The sequence below is a fragment of the Entelurus aequoreus genome, linkage group LG19 (assembly GCF_033978785.1).
Source record: "Entelurus aequoreus isolate RoL-2023_Sb linkage group LG19, RoL_Eaeq_v1.1, whole genome shotgun sequence".
NCBI classification, from domain to species: domain Eukaryota; kingdom Metazoa; phylum Chordata; class Actinopteri; order Syngnathiformes; family Syngnathidae; genus Entelurus; species Entelurus aequoreus.
This window is the reverse complement of record NC_084749.1, coordinates 25425463-25440462: the sequence shown is the minus strand read 5'-3', so window position 1 is coordinate 25440462 and position 15000 is coordinate 25425463. Positions and strand designations below refer to the sequence as shown.

The window sequence follows — 15000 nt, the reverse complement described above, 5'->3', positions numbered from 1 at the left end:
GTATGCAGCCTTGGCTGCTAAACATTTGATAGCTTGACCGTATGTGCGCGTCACGTACGTAACTTTTTAAAAATATATAAGCTTTATGAACCTTGGGTTAGGTGAACGGTCTTTTGGGCTGAGTGATTGTGTGTGTTGATCAGGTGTTTGAATTGTATTGGCGCGTTCTATGGAGCTAGGAGCTAGCAGAGGAGCTAGGAGCTAGCATAACAAACACGTAGGTGTTTTTATGCAGGATTAATTTGTGGCATGTTAAATATAAGCCTGGTTGTGTTGTGGCTAATAGAGTATATATATGTCTTGTGTTTATTTACTGTTGTAGTCATTCCCAGCTGAATATCAGGTCACCCCCGGCTCTCACAGCATCTTCCCTATCTGAATAGCTTCAACTCCCCACTAGTCCTTCACTTGCACTTTACTCATCCACAAATCTTTCATCCTCGCTCAAATTAATGGGGAAATTGTCGCTTTCTCGGTCCGAATCTCTCTCACTTCATGCGGCCATCATTGTAAACAATAGGGAACTTTGCGTATATGTTCAACTGACTACGTCACGCTACTTCCGGTAGGGGCAAGCCTTTTTTTATCAGATACCAAAAGTTGCGATCTTTATCGTCGTTGTTCTATACTAAATCCTTTCAGCAAAAATATGGCAATATCGCGAAATGATCAAGTATGGCACATAGAATAGATCTGCTGTCCCCGTTTAAATAAAAAAAAATCATTTCAGTAGGCCTTTAAAATCAGCACATTTCAAAATAAAATAGCCTTGTTATGCAAAACACAAATTCCTCAGAGGATAAATACACAGACAGAATATTGTCTATTATTATCTAAAACATAAAAAACAGTCATCAACAACATTGATTCACTATCTACGAGCTTCATAAACACCAATTAGATGAGCCGATAGAAGGAAATAGAATGGAGACAGCGAAAGGGAAAAACAAAAACAATTCATATTTTTTGGTGGAAACAACACTGAAAATGTTTTTTTAGTCTGTATTTGAAGCATCAGGAGTAAAAAGTATGATGAGACATCCACATTTTTGGCTGACAGTTTTGTAGCGATAGCTGACGGGAGTCAATGCCTGAGGAGTACGATGACGGTTCAGAGTCTTATCTGCTCGACAGGAGAAGTACTCTCCAGCCTTTCTTGGGATTATCTAACCAATTTTTAAATCGGAAGAGCCTACTGGCATCCAGAGATAAGCGATCAGGTGTTACCGAAATAAAGCTACGGAAATGACTCCTAAAAATTGTCAGAATACATTTTGATTAACATCTTTTCCTATGGATGTCCACACAAAAACGGGATAATTAAAACAAATCTCCCATCCATACGAGTGGATTTATAACACAAGCTTCTACCTATGTTCAAAATAAAAACAACACTAAGTTAAAAACTACATGTTCCCTTGTTAAAAAAGTTTATACACTTTTAGATGCATCGCGATCGGGACTTGGACGATTCTGAATTCATGTATAAACGTCAAAAAATAGATTTTTTAATTCTGCTAAATAAAGTACCGTATTTTCCGGACCATAGGGCGCACCGGATGATAGGCCGCATTAAAGGGGTCATATTGTAATGATTTTTTTCTAATTGGAAAACACTTCTTTGTGGTCTACATAACATATAATGGTGGTTCTTTGGTCAAAATGTTGCATAGATTATGTTTTGCAGATCATTTTCAAGCCGCTTTCTGACAGTCGCTTCCGGATGCGCCATTTTGTGGGCGGTCGTATTCACGTGGCTCGCCTGCGGCAGCGTCTTCTCCCCGCCATCTTTGTTGTAGCGGTGTAGCGTGCAAAGACGGGAGTGGAAGAAGTGTCAAAAGATAGAGCTAACTGTTTTAATGACATTCAGACTTTACTTAAATCAACAACGAAGCAGCATCTCCTCATCCTTGGCTCACTAATGCAATAACAACACCGGAAATGTGTACTTGAAAAAAAATCAGACCAGAACTCTCTAATAACTAAAGTTCCTTGGGCGAATAATGTAAACTCACTACACCGGTATGTTTTAGCGCTTTCATGGCGAGTTTACTGACCAATGTAAGTAAGAACTTTACACTACTTTAATATTAGAAATGGCAACAGCGGAGGATGAATGTTACATAACAAGAAGATAGAGAAAAGGAAGAAGTGTCGACACGGACTACAAAGGCGGACACGCGCAAATTTTTAGGACTTATGCAGATCCCAAATACACAACAGGTACCAGAAGGTAAGAAAAGTTGGTTTTGCCTAATATTGCGAAACAAAACGCCAGATAATATGTCTTACCTTATACACAGACCATAATAATACTCGTATGTTGAAGCACATTAAGTGGTGCGGCTTCATAGCTTACCAAAGTCGTACTGAAACATTTTGATGGGTTTTCGAGCGCCGTGTGTAATGTTCTATATTTTCAATGGAACATATACAATTTTGGTGGTGTTTACGTGAGTCATATTGCAGTCTACACATATTTCTTATGTGTAACTGCCATCATATTGCAGTCTACACGTATCTCTTTTGTGTGACTGCCATCTACTGGTCACACTTATCAATTGACCATGTACCAAATAAAATAGCTTCGAGGTCGGTAAGCACAACCAAAATTATTCCGTACATTAGGCGCACCGTCGAGTTTTGAGAAAATGAAATGATTTTAAGTGCGCCTTAAAGTCCGCAAAATACAGACGGTTTTGACGGACCACAAACGCAGGCAAAGGTGAAGCTATACTAACCGCTCAGCTAGCTTGAATGTGAAGTAGGGAACCAACAAAAGATTAAGTGCTTTGTACATTTCAACGGACGTTGAACTAAGATAACCAATAATTAGAGGAAATTAGCAAGTAGATTAATGAGTTAGGAGAGGGAAGATTATCCACATAGTACGACAACACTGTGAGCCATAGGTTTGAATGTGTAGATACCACACACCTCTTTGAGCTGCCTGCTTGAATATAATGATACATTTATATTAGAATATGACAATTAAAGATGCATAAAACACATTTATAATCGAATCATGAGGTACCCAAAGATTCGCCCGCCTATAAACAGGTGTTACATACATAGGATACTGATGCCCATTAGAGATTCGACGGTCGAGAACGAGTCGAGTCTTTTGAACGGCTCTTTTAAGTGACAATGAAAACCGACTACAAGTTGAAGGCAATTTTAATAAAAAATGCAGGAGGACGGCAGTGAGTTGGAGCAAAGGAAAACAGCATTTAGAGTCACTTCTCTGGGTAATTGTTACGTTGTAGTACTGTAGTTCAGGTGTAATTCACGTTTTAATCTTGTTCAAATTTTTATTCTCATTGTATTTATATCTTTTTATACATAGATGCATGTTATTTTTATTTATTGTTTGTATGTTTTTGTGTTAGGTTTTTTTGGGGAGGCACATTTTAAAATAGTTTATGGAATGTTTTCAATGAACACATAAGCACAATCAAATGATTAGCAATGTTTCAGAGTCATTCCCACCAATATAGTATCAACTGTATGGGTTTGAATTATTCGGATTCAAATATTATCATAATTTCTCGTTTGTCTCTAGCCAAAAGCGGTAAGTCTTGTTGTTTCTGTGTCGTAACATGTGCGTATGTGCTTATGTATCATTTTTTGTTCCTGTCCCCAAACTAAGCTCCCCTCATAGAAGCCGAGTCTGGGATCGACCACATTCTCCTTTTCCCACCTTTTACAGGCCGCCCATGTAATGTCAATGTACTTTTTAAGTGCAGTGACAATAAAGTGTTATCCTATCTTATCATATCATATCCTATCTTATCCTATAACTGCTACCCAAAATTGTTTCCTTAAACAAATACAACAATGAGACATTTCTTTTGAATGGTTCTTTGAAAAAAACAAGAGATGGCCGATAATGGCTTTATTGCCGATATTCCGATATTGTCCAACTCTTAATTACCGATTCCGATACCGATATATACAGTCGTGGAATTAACACATTATTATGCCTAATTTTGTTGTGATGCCCCGCTGGATGCATTAAACAATGTAACAAGGTTTTCCAAAATAAATCGACTGAAGTTATGGAAAAAAATGCCAACATGGCACTGCCATATTTATTATTGAAGTCACAAAGTGCATTATTTTTTTCAACATGGAATTTGGGACATGCTCTCCCTGAGAGAGCATGAGGTGGTTGAGGTGGGTAGCGGGGGGTGTATATTGTAGCGTCCCGGAAGAGTTAGTGCTGCAAGGGGTTCTGGGTATTTGTTCTGTTGTGTTCATGTTGTGTTACGGTGCAAATGTTCTCCCGAAATGTGTTTGTCATTCTTCTTTGGTGTGGGTTCACAGTGTGGCGCATATTTGCAACAGTGTTAAAGTTGTTTATCCGGCCACCCTCAGTGTGACCTGTATGGTTGTTGACCAAGTATGCTTGCATTCACTTGTGTGTGTGAAAAGCCGTAGATATTATGTGACTGGGCCGGCACGCAAAGGCAGTGCCTTTAAGGTTTATTGGCGCTCTGTACTTCTCCCTACGTCCGTGTACACAGCGGCGTTTTAAAAAGTCATACATTTTACTTTTTGAAACTGATACCGATAATTTTGAAACCGATACCGATAATTTCCGATATTACATTTTAAAGCATTTATCGTCCGATATTATCAGACATCTCTAAAAAGAACGGTTCCTCAAGATCCAACTCCATTCAAAGAACCATAAATCCCATCTCGATTGCCCGTTTCTTCTGAAACAAATAAACATTTTTTTTACCCATCTACACTCCATAACCAAAGCTGTAGTTTTTGAAAATCTCTTTTTTTTATAAACCCGGTTTTCAAGAACAAAAAACGATGTTTGCTTGTGGACGAGAGGCTAAAATCACATGGACAAATATTTTTAAAATATCAGTATTTGTGTGGACAGGGCCATAGTTTGGTGGGTCTACCTAAAAACCACTGAATGGAAGACACGCAGATTAATTTGAGTTGACAACAGATTTCAAGTTTGTCAAAGAGATTCACTACCGCCAAGCATTATTTACTACAGTGAGAAGGAGGTGAAGTAAAGTCTGCTTAGATTTATGCACTGATTTGTTGACGTGTTGATGCTAGCAAGGACGAGGGTGCTCGTTGCTGTAATCTCAGTAAATGAGTAGGATACTAATTCATGCCAATGATTTGACGGCGCTTGTAAAATGTTGAAATGTGTGATGCCGTCTGCCATTTTTTTTTTTTTAATATATGAGTTTAAAAATATGGATGTCAGAGAGTTACGGGGGTGGATGTAACATTGACTGAAAATTAAGAAATACATTGCTTCATTTTTTTCCACATTTTGTTATGTTACAGCCTTATTCCAAAATGGAATAAATTCACTTTTTTCCTCAAATTTCTACAGACAACACCTCATTATGACAATGTGGAATTTTTTTTTTTTAATTGCAAATGTATTAAAAGTACAAAAATTACATGTAAATAAGTATTCACAGCCTTTGCACAATACTTTGTTGATGCACATTTGGCAGCAATCCCAGAAGAAAAAGAACCCGACGGTCACTCTGTAGAGAGAGGAGAACCTTCTAGAACAGGCCTTGGCAATTATTTTGACTGAGGGGCCAAATTTAGAGAACAAAATGTGTCTGGGGGCGGGTATATCTGATTTTTAGGAACATTAATACAAAACCTTATAATAATGTCTGATTGAATGCTAAAAACCTTATGACAGACCACCTGAAAAAACGGAATGGAATTTATTTATTTTTTCCTGAATGAGACACCCAGAATGTACATGGAAATAAAGAATGTGGGATTTACAATATTAACTATGAACGATAAAACACTGAATATTGACAACATATGAATGTCACACCCCCTCTCAATCGACATTATTTACAATCAAGCGAAACACAACGAAAATGCAACAAACAGTGAAAAATGCGAAGGGTAAAAAAAACAAAAACCCTATACAATCTGATATATTTGATATATCACTAAGCTTTAGAACTTTGTTGAAATAACCCCTTCCGCGTCTGTCCCTGACACCCATATTTCAGGCTGGCCGCTCTAGAAACGCTCTATGGAAACGCTCCCCACCCACACTGCTTGGTGCCTCGTCTGAGATGCTGTGACGTAGATTACCATAGTAACTGTGCTGCAAAACGGGAATGGGCGAGACTTTCAAAAGATAGGTATGCCAAGCTTGTGGCATCGTATTCAAAAAGGCTGTAACTGCTGTATCAACGAGTGTATCGTCAAGTATTGAGCAAATGCTGAGAATACTTACACTATATTGCCAAAAGTATTTGGCCACCCATCCAAATGATGAGAATCAGGTGTCTTAATCACTTGGCCCGGTGTATAAAATCAAGCACTTAGGCATGGAGACTGTTTCTACAAACATTTGTGAAAGAATGGGCCGTTCTCAGTGATTTCCAGCGTGGAACTGTCATAGGATGCCACCTGTGCAACAAATCCAGTCGTGAAACTTCCTCGCTCCTAAATATTCCAGAGTCAACTTTATTATAAGAAAAGTGAAGAGTTTGGGAACAACAGCAACTCAGCCACCAAGTGGTAGGCCACGTAAACTGACAGAGAGGGGTCAGCGGATGCTGAAGCGCATAGTGCAAAGACTTTCTGCACAGTCAGTTGCTACAGAGCTCCAAACTTCATGTGACCTTCCAATTAGCCCACGTACAGTACGCAGAGAGCTTCATGGTATGGGTTTCCATGGCTGAACAGTTGCATCTAAGCCATACATCACCAAGTCCAATGCAAAGCGTGGGATGCAGTGGTGTAAAGCACGTCGCCACTGGACTCTAGAGCAGTGGAGACGCCTTCTCTGGTCTGATGAATCACGCGTTTCCATCTGGCAATCTGATGGACCAGTCTGAGTTTGGAGGTTGCCAGGAGAACGCTACATTTCGGACCTTATTGTACCAAGTGTGAAATTTGGTGGAGGAGGAATTATGGTGTGGGGTTGGTTTTTCAGGAGTTGGGCTTGTCCCGTTAGTTCCAGTGAAAGGAACTTTGAATGCTCCAGGATAGCAAAATATTTTGGACAATTCCATGGGATGGCACTTCAAGTTCATATGTGAGTAAAGGCAGGTGGCCAAATACTTTTGGCAATATAGTGTATGTACATGTGATTTGCAAAATTTAATTAAACACAATATACTTTTCACATTGCAATATGGGGTATTGTGTGTAGAATTTTGAGGAAAATAATGATCCATTTTAGATAAAGGCTGTAATTAGGGATGTCCGATAATGACTTTTTTGCAGATATCCGATATTCCGATATTGTCCAACTCTTAATTACCGATACCGATATCAACCGATACCGATATATACAGTCATGGAATTAACACATTATTATGCCTAATTTGGACAACCAGGTATGGTGAAGATAAGGTCCTTTTTTTTTAAATTTATAAAATAAAATAAGATAAATACATTAAAAACATTTTCTTGAATAAAAAAGAAAGTAAAACAATATAAAAACAGTTACATAGAAACTAGTAATCAATGAAAATGAGTACAATTAACTGTTAAAGGTTAGTACTATTAGTAGACCAGCATCACGCACAATCATGTGTGCTTACGGACTGTATCCCTTGCAGACTGTATTGATATATATTGATATATAATGTAGGAACCAGAATATTAACAACAGAAAGAAACAACCCTTTTGTGTGAATGAGTGTAAATTGGGGGAGGGAGTTTTTTTGGGTTGGTGCACTAATTGTAAGTGTATCTTGTGTTTTTTATGTTGATTTAATAAAAATTAAAAAAATTAAAAATACAATAAAAACGATACCGATAAAAAAACGATACCGATAATTTCCGATATTACATTTTAAAGCATTCATCGGCCGATAATATCGGCAGGCCGATATGGCCGATATTATCGGACATTTCTAGCTGTAATATAACAAAATGTGGAAAAAGTCAAGCACCGTGGATACTTTCCAGCTGCATTGTATATTCCATAGTGAAGTGAAGTGAATTATATTTATATAGCGCTTTTTCTCTAGTGACTCAAAGCACTTTTACATAGTGAAACCCAATATCTAAGTTACATTCAAACCAGTGTGGGTGGCACTGGGAGCAGTTGGGTAAAGTGTCTTGCCCAAGGACACAACGGCAGTGATTAGGATGGCGGAAGCGGGGATCGAACCTGGAACCCTCAAGTTGCTGGCGCGGCCACTCTACCAACCGAGCCTACCGCCCCAATAGTGTGTAGACTAAGTATGCAGGAAGTAGTCTTTGCCATTTAAGGCCCACTGAAACCCACTACTACCGACCACGCAGTCTGATAGTTTATATATCAATGATGAAATCTTAACATTGCAACACTTTCCAATACGGCCGGGTTAACTTATAAAGTGCAATTTTAAATTTCTCTCACTTTCCTCATCCACGAATCTTTCATCAATTTGTGCAATTTAAAATTTCCCGCTAAACTTCCAGTTGAAAATGTCTATGTATGATGACGTATGCGCGTGACGTCACTAAATAAACGGAAGTATTGGTACACCATTGAATCCAATACAAAAAAGCTCTGTTTTCATTTCAAAATTCCACAGTATTCTGGACATCTGTGTTGGTGAATCTTTTGCAATTTGTTTAATGAACAATGAAGACTGCAAAGAAGAAAGTTGTAGGTGGGATCGGTGTATTAGCGGCTGGCTGTAGCAACACAACCAGGAGGACTTTGACTTGGATAGCAGACGCGCTAGCCGACGCTAGCCGCCGCTAGCCGCCGACCGCATCGATGATCGGGTGAAGTCCTTCGTCCTTCCGTCGATCGCTGGAACGCAGGTGAGCACGGGTGTTGATGAGCAGATGAGGGCTGGCTGGCGTAGGTGGAGCGCTAATGTTTTTATCATAGCTCTGTGAGGTCCCGTTGCTAAGTTAGCTTCAATGGCGTCGTTAGCAACATCATTTTTAAGCTTCGCCAAGCTGGAAATTATTAACCATGTATTTACATGTCCACGGTTTAATAGTATTGTTGATCTTCTGTCTATCCTTCCAGTCAGTGATTTACTTATTTTGTTTCTATCTGCATTTGAGCCCGATGCTATCACGTTAGCTCAGTAGCTAAAGAGCTTCACCGATGTATTGTCGTGGAGATAAAAGTCACTGTGAATGTCCATTTCGCGTTCTCGACTCTCATTTTCAAGAGGATATAGTATCCGAGGTGGTTTAAAATACAAATCCGTGATCCACAATAGAAAAAGGAGAAAGTGTGGAATCCAATGAACCCTTGTACCTAAGTTACGGTCAGAGCGAAAAAAGATACGTCCTGCACTGCATTCTAGTCCTTCACTCTCACGTTCCTCATCCACAAATCTTTCATCCTCGCTCAAATTAATGGGGTAATCGTCGCTTTCTCGGTCCGAATCTCTCTCGCTGCATTGTAAACAATGAGGAAATGTGAGCAGCCCTCCAGCCTGTGACGTCACGCTACTTCCGGTAGGGGCAAGGCTTTTTTTTATCAGCGACCAAAAGTTGCGAACTTTATCGTCGTTGTTCTCTACTAAATCCTTTCAGCAAAAATATGGCAATATCGCGAAATGATCAAGTATGACACATAGAATGGATCTGCTATCCCCGTTTAAATAAAAACATTTCATTTCAGTAGGCCTTTAAGGTATCGTGCCAGTCTTGTATTTTGTTGCGCCAAAGCTGAAACAAAAACCAAAATAAAATCCACGTTTGGTCATTGGGCGATTTAACGTTATTATTATGACTACGCCGGCTGTACTGCGCTACTAGAGATGCATGTAGAGATAAAGAGAGCAAGAGGATGGAGGAGATTAAAATATGGAAACAGGGAGGAGATGGAGGGTGAAACGGAAGAAAAAATTAGCGCTCTGAGCAAAAGGCAGCTTGATTGGACACAGACAGTAGATATCCTCTGAGTTGTGCTGCTTCATTACTTGGGCCCCATTTGCCAATTAAAGCCCGGGAACCAAGAAAGATAATGACAAAAAACGAGCCACTCTGCGCCTTGAGGAGTTCCGCACTGTCAATGTGAGGCTGTCACATGACCAAAGAGATACATAAACACACACACACACTTCCAAATGCATTAATGAAGCTTTGCTTATGGGAAGACTAATCAGAAATCATTTTTTGTTCTGCAGCACCACGGGTCACCGCGTCCCAATTGCCGATACGGCGTATGCTCCGCTGAATGAAAGGAGGCCGCGGACAAGAGCAGTGAGAGCGTGCTCATTTTAACAACGGCCGCTTTTAGCTGATGGCGATGTTCACAAATGCTCACCGGCCCACTTAATTGGGCTAAAATGTCCATTTAAATTGAATTCCCCCAGGTGCGGAGATAACAACGTCGCCCAATTCCGCTCGACGACGACGGGATCGTGGAGTGGGGAAGGCCCGTGGTGTGCGGGGAGAAACCTCTCAGCGCGTATTAGTCGGCGTTACGTGCAAATGCACAATCAAGTGGACTAAGCAAGTGGTCATTATTCTAACCTCGCCATTACAGAGACGTCCCCCTCGAAACAGGCTCTGACTACTAAGCAGCACGAAGACGAGGCGAGTCAATTCAACTCCCTCGTTTTGGGGGTCGAGACCATTTTCAGACAGAACTCCCAGAACCCTCTAACACGCTCCACTGCGGGCTGTGTGTGTGTGTGTGTGTGTGTGTGTGTGTGTGTGTGTGTGTGTGTGTGTGTCTGTGTGTGTGTGTGTGTGCCCCAAGATGAGAGAAACTGTGGTTTGAAATGTGGATCTTTTGATGACCATAAAGCCCCCCCGCCCAAAAAAGTGAGAAAGTGTGTGAGGAGTGTGTCAATGAAACTTCTGTACACACCCCCTCGCCTTGGCTGCCTCACAGAGCACAAATGCGTTTCAAGTTCCAGTCTGCAAGGTCTCTCAAAATGTCTTCTGTCAAAATGAGCTGCCAGACGAGGGCGAACACGGGCGTTTAAATGGGGGCGACTATGGATCAGCAAAGCAAAAGGAAGATGGATGACACAATAGAGGCTGTCAGGTGTTTTCCCACAAGCCTTGCAGTGGACTTGTTTATTGAAAATAATATTCTCCTTTGTATTCTTAGACATCGACTTGATGGCAAGTGGACTGTTTGGATCAGGGGTGTCAAACATACGGCCATACTAGGGGTGTAACGGTACACAAAAATTTCGGTTCGGTACGTACCTCGGTTTAGAGGTCACGGTCATTTTCGGTACAGTAAGAAAACAACACAATATTAATTTGTTGGTTATTTATTTACCAAATTTGCAAAATCTTCCACCAAAAATATTTTTCTTAGTGGAATATTTGATGTGAAGTAATCGGAACCTTGGATAGGTCAATAATTCATCATAACATTGATTTTGATTCAATATTATGTTTTGAGCAATGAAAAAACAGCTTTGTTTTATTAGTCAACATTGCAACTTTTTCTAAATTACATTTCACCTTTAAGCTTTTTTATTTCACTTTTGTTATGTTTTTGTTTGTTTTAATAGTATTTTTAGAATGTGCCGTGGGCCTTTAAAACATTAGCTGTGGGCCGCAAATGGCCTCCGGGGCACACTTTTGACACCCCTGCTATAGATCAGTGGTTCTCAAATGGGGGTACGCGTAACCCTGGGGGTACTTGAAGGTATGCCAAGGGGTACGTGAGGTTTTTTTTTTAATATTCTAAAAATAGCAACAATTCAAAAATCCTTTATAAATATAGTTATTGAATAATACTTCAACAAAAATATGAATGTAAGTTCATAAACTGAACATCAAATCAAGTAGGCTATTCAATTCATTACCATAAACCCAGAGTTTACCCCATGCCTCACTAAAATGTCGGTCAAAAAGAACTGTGAAAAGAAATGCAACAATGCAATATTCAATGTTGACAGCTAGATTTTTTTTGGACATGTTCCATAAATATTGATGTTAAAGATTTTATTTTTTTGTGAAGAAATGTTTAGAATTAAGTTCATGAATCCAGATGGATCTCTATTACAATCCCCAAAGAGGGCACTTAAAGTTGATGATTACTTCTATGTGTAGAAATCTTTATTTATAATTGAATCACTTGTTTATTTTTCAACAAGTTTTTAGTAATTTTTATATCTTTTTTTCCAAATAGTTCAAGAACGACCACTACAAATAAGCAATATTTTGCACTGTTATACAATTTAATAAATCAGAAACTGATGACATAGTGCTGTATTTTACTTCTTTATCTTTTTTTTTCAACCAAAAATGCTTTCCTCTGATTAGGGGGTACTTGAATTAAAAAAATGTTCAAAGGGGGTACATCACTGAAAAAAGTTTGAGAACCACTGCTATAGATAATAAAAAATTAAATCTGATAAATATATGGATAAAAAGCAGAGCCTGGCGACGCATGCGCGTTTATCATAACTCTCTCTGTCTCTGCCCCTCCCTCACAAATCCTGCTGCGTGCACAATTTGTTTTGTTTTTAACCCCTTCTTAACCCTGAACGCACATTGAAAATACACACAACCCTAATTCATCAGCCCTTTGAGACACTTGTGATTTAGGGCTATATAAATAAACATTGATTGATTTAAGAAACTCCGCCCGGACAGCCCCGCAAAAGAGGACATGTCCGGTGAAAAGAAGACGTATGGTCAGTCTATCGTAGCCCGGTCGTTGCTAGCATGCCGTGTGTTGTGCCTCGGTGTGCATTGTTTACACAACGTGCATTACACTACTTAATATGTCCATGTGGAAACTCGTTCCTTACACCTCTGAACCGACCTGAAACCCCCGTACCGAAACAGTTCAATACAAATACACGTACCGTTACACCCCTATTGCCAACCCTCCCGATTTTCCCGGGAGACTCCCGAATTTCAGTGCCCCTCCCGAAAATCTCCCGGGGCAACCATTCTCCCGAATTTCTCCCAATTTCCACCCGGACAACAATATTGGGGGCGTGCCTTAAAGGAACTGCCTTTAGCGTCCTCTCTCACCTGAAAAGGAGACTATTGTATATGTCTCCGTTATCCATAGCTTTATCTATAACCCATAAAGTAGGCAGGCACGGAGCTATTTCTCAGCGTGTGTTTATTCCAGCCGGCACGTTAATACACTGACACACAACATCCGGATTCCCATCATGCATTGCTTCAAAACTACGGCAAGTAGTAATGTCCAAAAACATAACAGAGACGAAGCAGAAGAACGAAGAAGAGACATGGCGACGACGAGTAAGAAGAAGAAGTACGCTTGCAAGTTCCAAAATGATTGGACAAAATAATTTCAGTTCATCCAGGACAGCTGAAAGGGGAAGTGGTATGCTGCCTGCACATTTTGTAGATCAGACTTCTCCATTGAACACGGTGGCCGAACGGATATACTCATCGACTAAAGCTGTCCTATCTAGTCTTTAAGCATGAATTGGTGAAGCCTGCTTCACCAAGGTGAAATATCTTCTGTGACAACCTGAATGAAGACTGGATAGGACAGCTATAGTCGATCATACTGGGGCTGTCGATCAAGTCTTTGGGCATGAACTGACGAAACCTGCACAGACGAGGAACGAACATCTAAGAAAACCTCAACAGTTCCGTCTCTAGTCTGACCGACTAAAGCTTTCCTATCTAGTCTTCAAGCCTGAATTGGTGAAGCCTGTTTGGATGAAAGGTGACATGTCTTCTGTGACAAACTAAATTAAGACTGGAAAGGACAGCTCCAGTCGATCACGATGGAGCCTGCTCACACGAGGAGCGTCTTCTAAGAAAACTTCAACAGCCCAGTCTTGAGTCTGACTAGAGCAACAAGACTAAAGCAGTCCTATCTAGTCTTTAAGCATGAATTGATGAAACCTGCTTGGATGAGAGGCGAAATGATTTCTGTGACAAACTAAATTAAGAATGGAAAGGACAGCTCCAGTCGTTCACGATGGAGCGAAATATCTTCTAAGAAAACCTCAACGGCCCAGTCTTGAGTCTGATTAGAGAGACAAGACTAGAGCTTTCCTATCTAGTCTTTTCAGACAACCTCAAAAATCCAGTTTTAGTCCAACACGTCTGACCGAGTAGAGCTGTCCTAACTAGTCCTTGAGCATGAACTGATGAAGCCAGCTCGGGCGGGAGGCGAAACATCTTCTGTGACAACCTGAATGAAGACTGGATAGGACAGCTATAGTCGATCATACTGGGGCTGTCTATCAAGTCTTTGGGCATGAACTGACGAAACCTGCACAGACGAGGAACGAACATCTAAGAAAACCTCAACAGTTCCGTCTCTAGTCTGACCGACTAAAGCTTTCCTATCTAGTCTTTAAGCCTGAATTGGTGAAGCCTGTTTGGATGAAAGGTGACATGTCTTCTGTGACAAACTAAATTAAGACTGGAAAGGACAGCTCCAGTCGATCACGATGGAGCGAAATATCTTCTAAGAAAACCTCAACAGCCCAGTCTTGAGTCTGACTAGAGAGAAAAAGACTAGAGCTTTCCTATCTAGTCTTTTCAGACAACCTCAAACATCCAGTTTTAGTCCAACTCGTCTGACCGAGTAGAGCTGTCCTACCTAGTCCTTGAGCATGAACTGATGAAGCCAGCTCGGACGGGAGGCGAAACATCTTCTGTGACAACCTGAATGAAGACTGGACAGGACAGCTCTAGTCAGCTGACAATATTAAAAATAAATAAAAAGCACTCCTTAACCTGCAAGTTCCTCAAACTGACAACAAATTGTTTTATTTATCCCCGAAGTGGGAATGAAACAGAATAGCCTTTTACTTCCTGGACTGCAGAATCCCACAAACAGTCCAAACAATGTCAGTCAACCTGCAGCTAAAAGTGTAAACTCACTTTTATCCTGTTGTTGTTTATGTGAGACACAAAAATGTCATTTTTATATGCATGGTGATGGTCGTGAAATAAGCGTCATCAAACAACAAAAGCCGTTCAGGAAAAAAAAACAACAACACATTTCCCAATTCCACTGCAGCGATGTTTGGGGTTTTTTTGCGTACCTGGCGTTTGGAAGTTGATGCGTCTCATTTCCACAGGGTC

General features: G+C 40.3%; 1 protein-coding gene across 1 annotated transcript in view; it reads right to left on the bottom strand.

Annotated features, from left to right (window-relative positions):
* LOC133635472 (receptor-type tyrosine-protein phosphatase S-like) overlaps positions 1 to 15000 on the bottom strand; it is a 267952-nt gene that overhangs the window by 25622 nt on the left and 227330 nt on the right. The window contains exon 21 of the mRNA XM_062028688.1: positions 14961 to 15000. This exon is cut by the window's right edge and continues 76 nt beyond it. Within this exon, the coding sequence (XP_061884672.1) occupies positions 14961 to 15000 (40 nt within the window). The remainder of the gene's footprint in view (positions 1 to 14960) is intronic.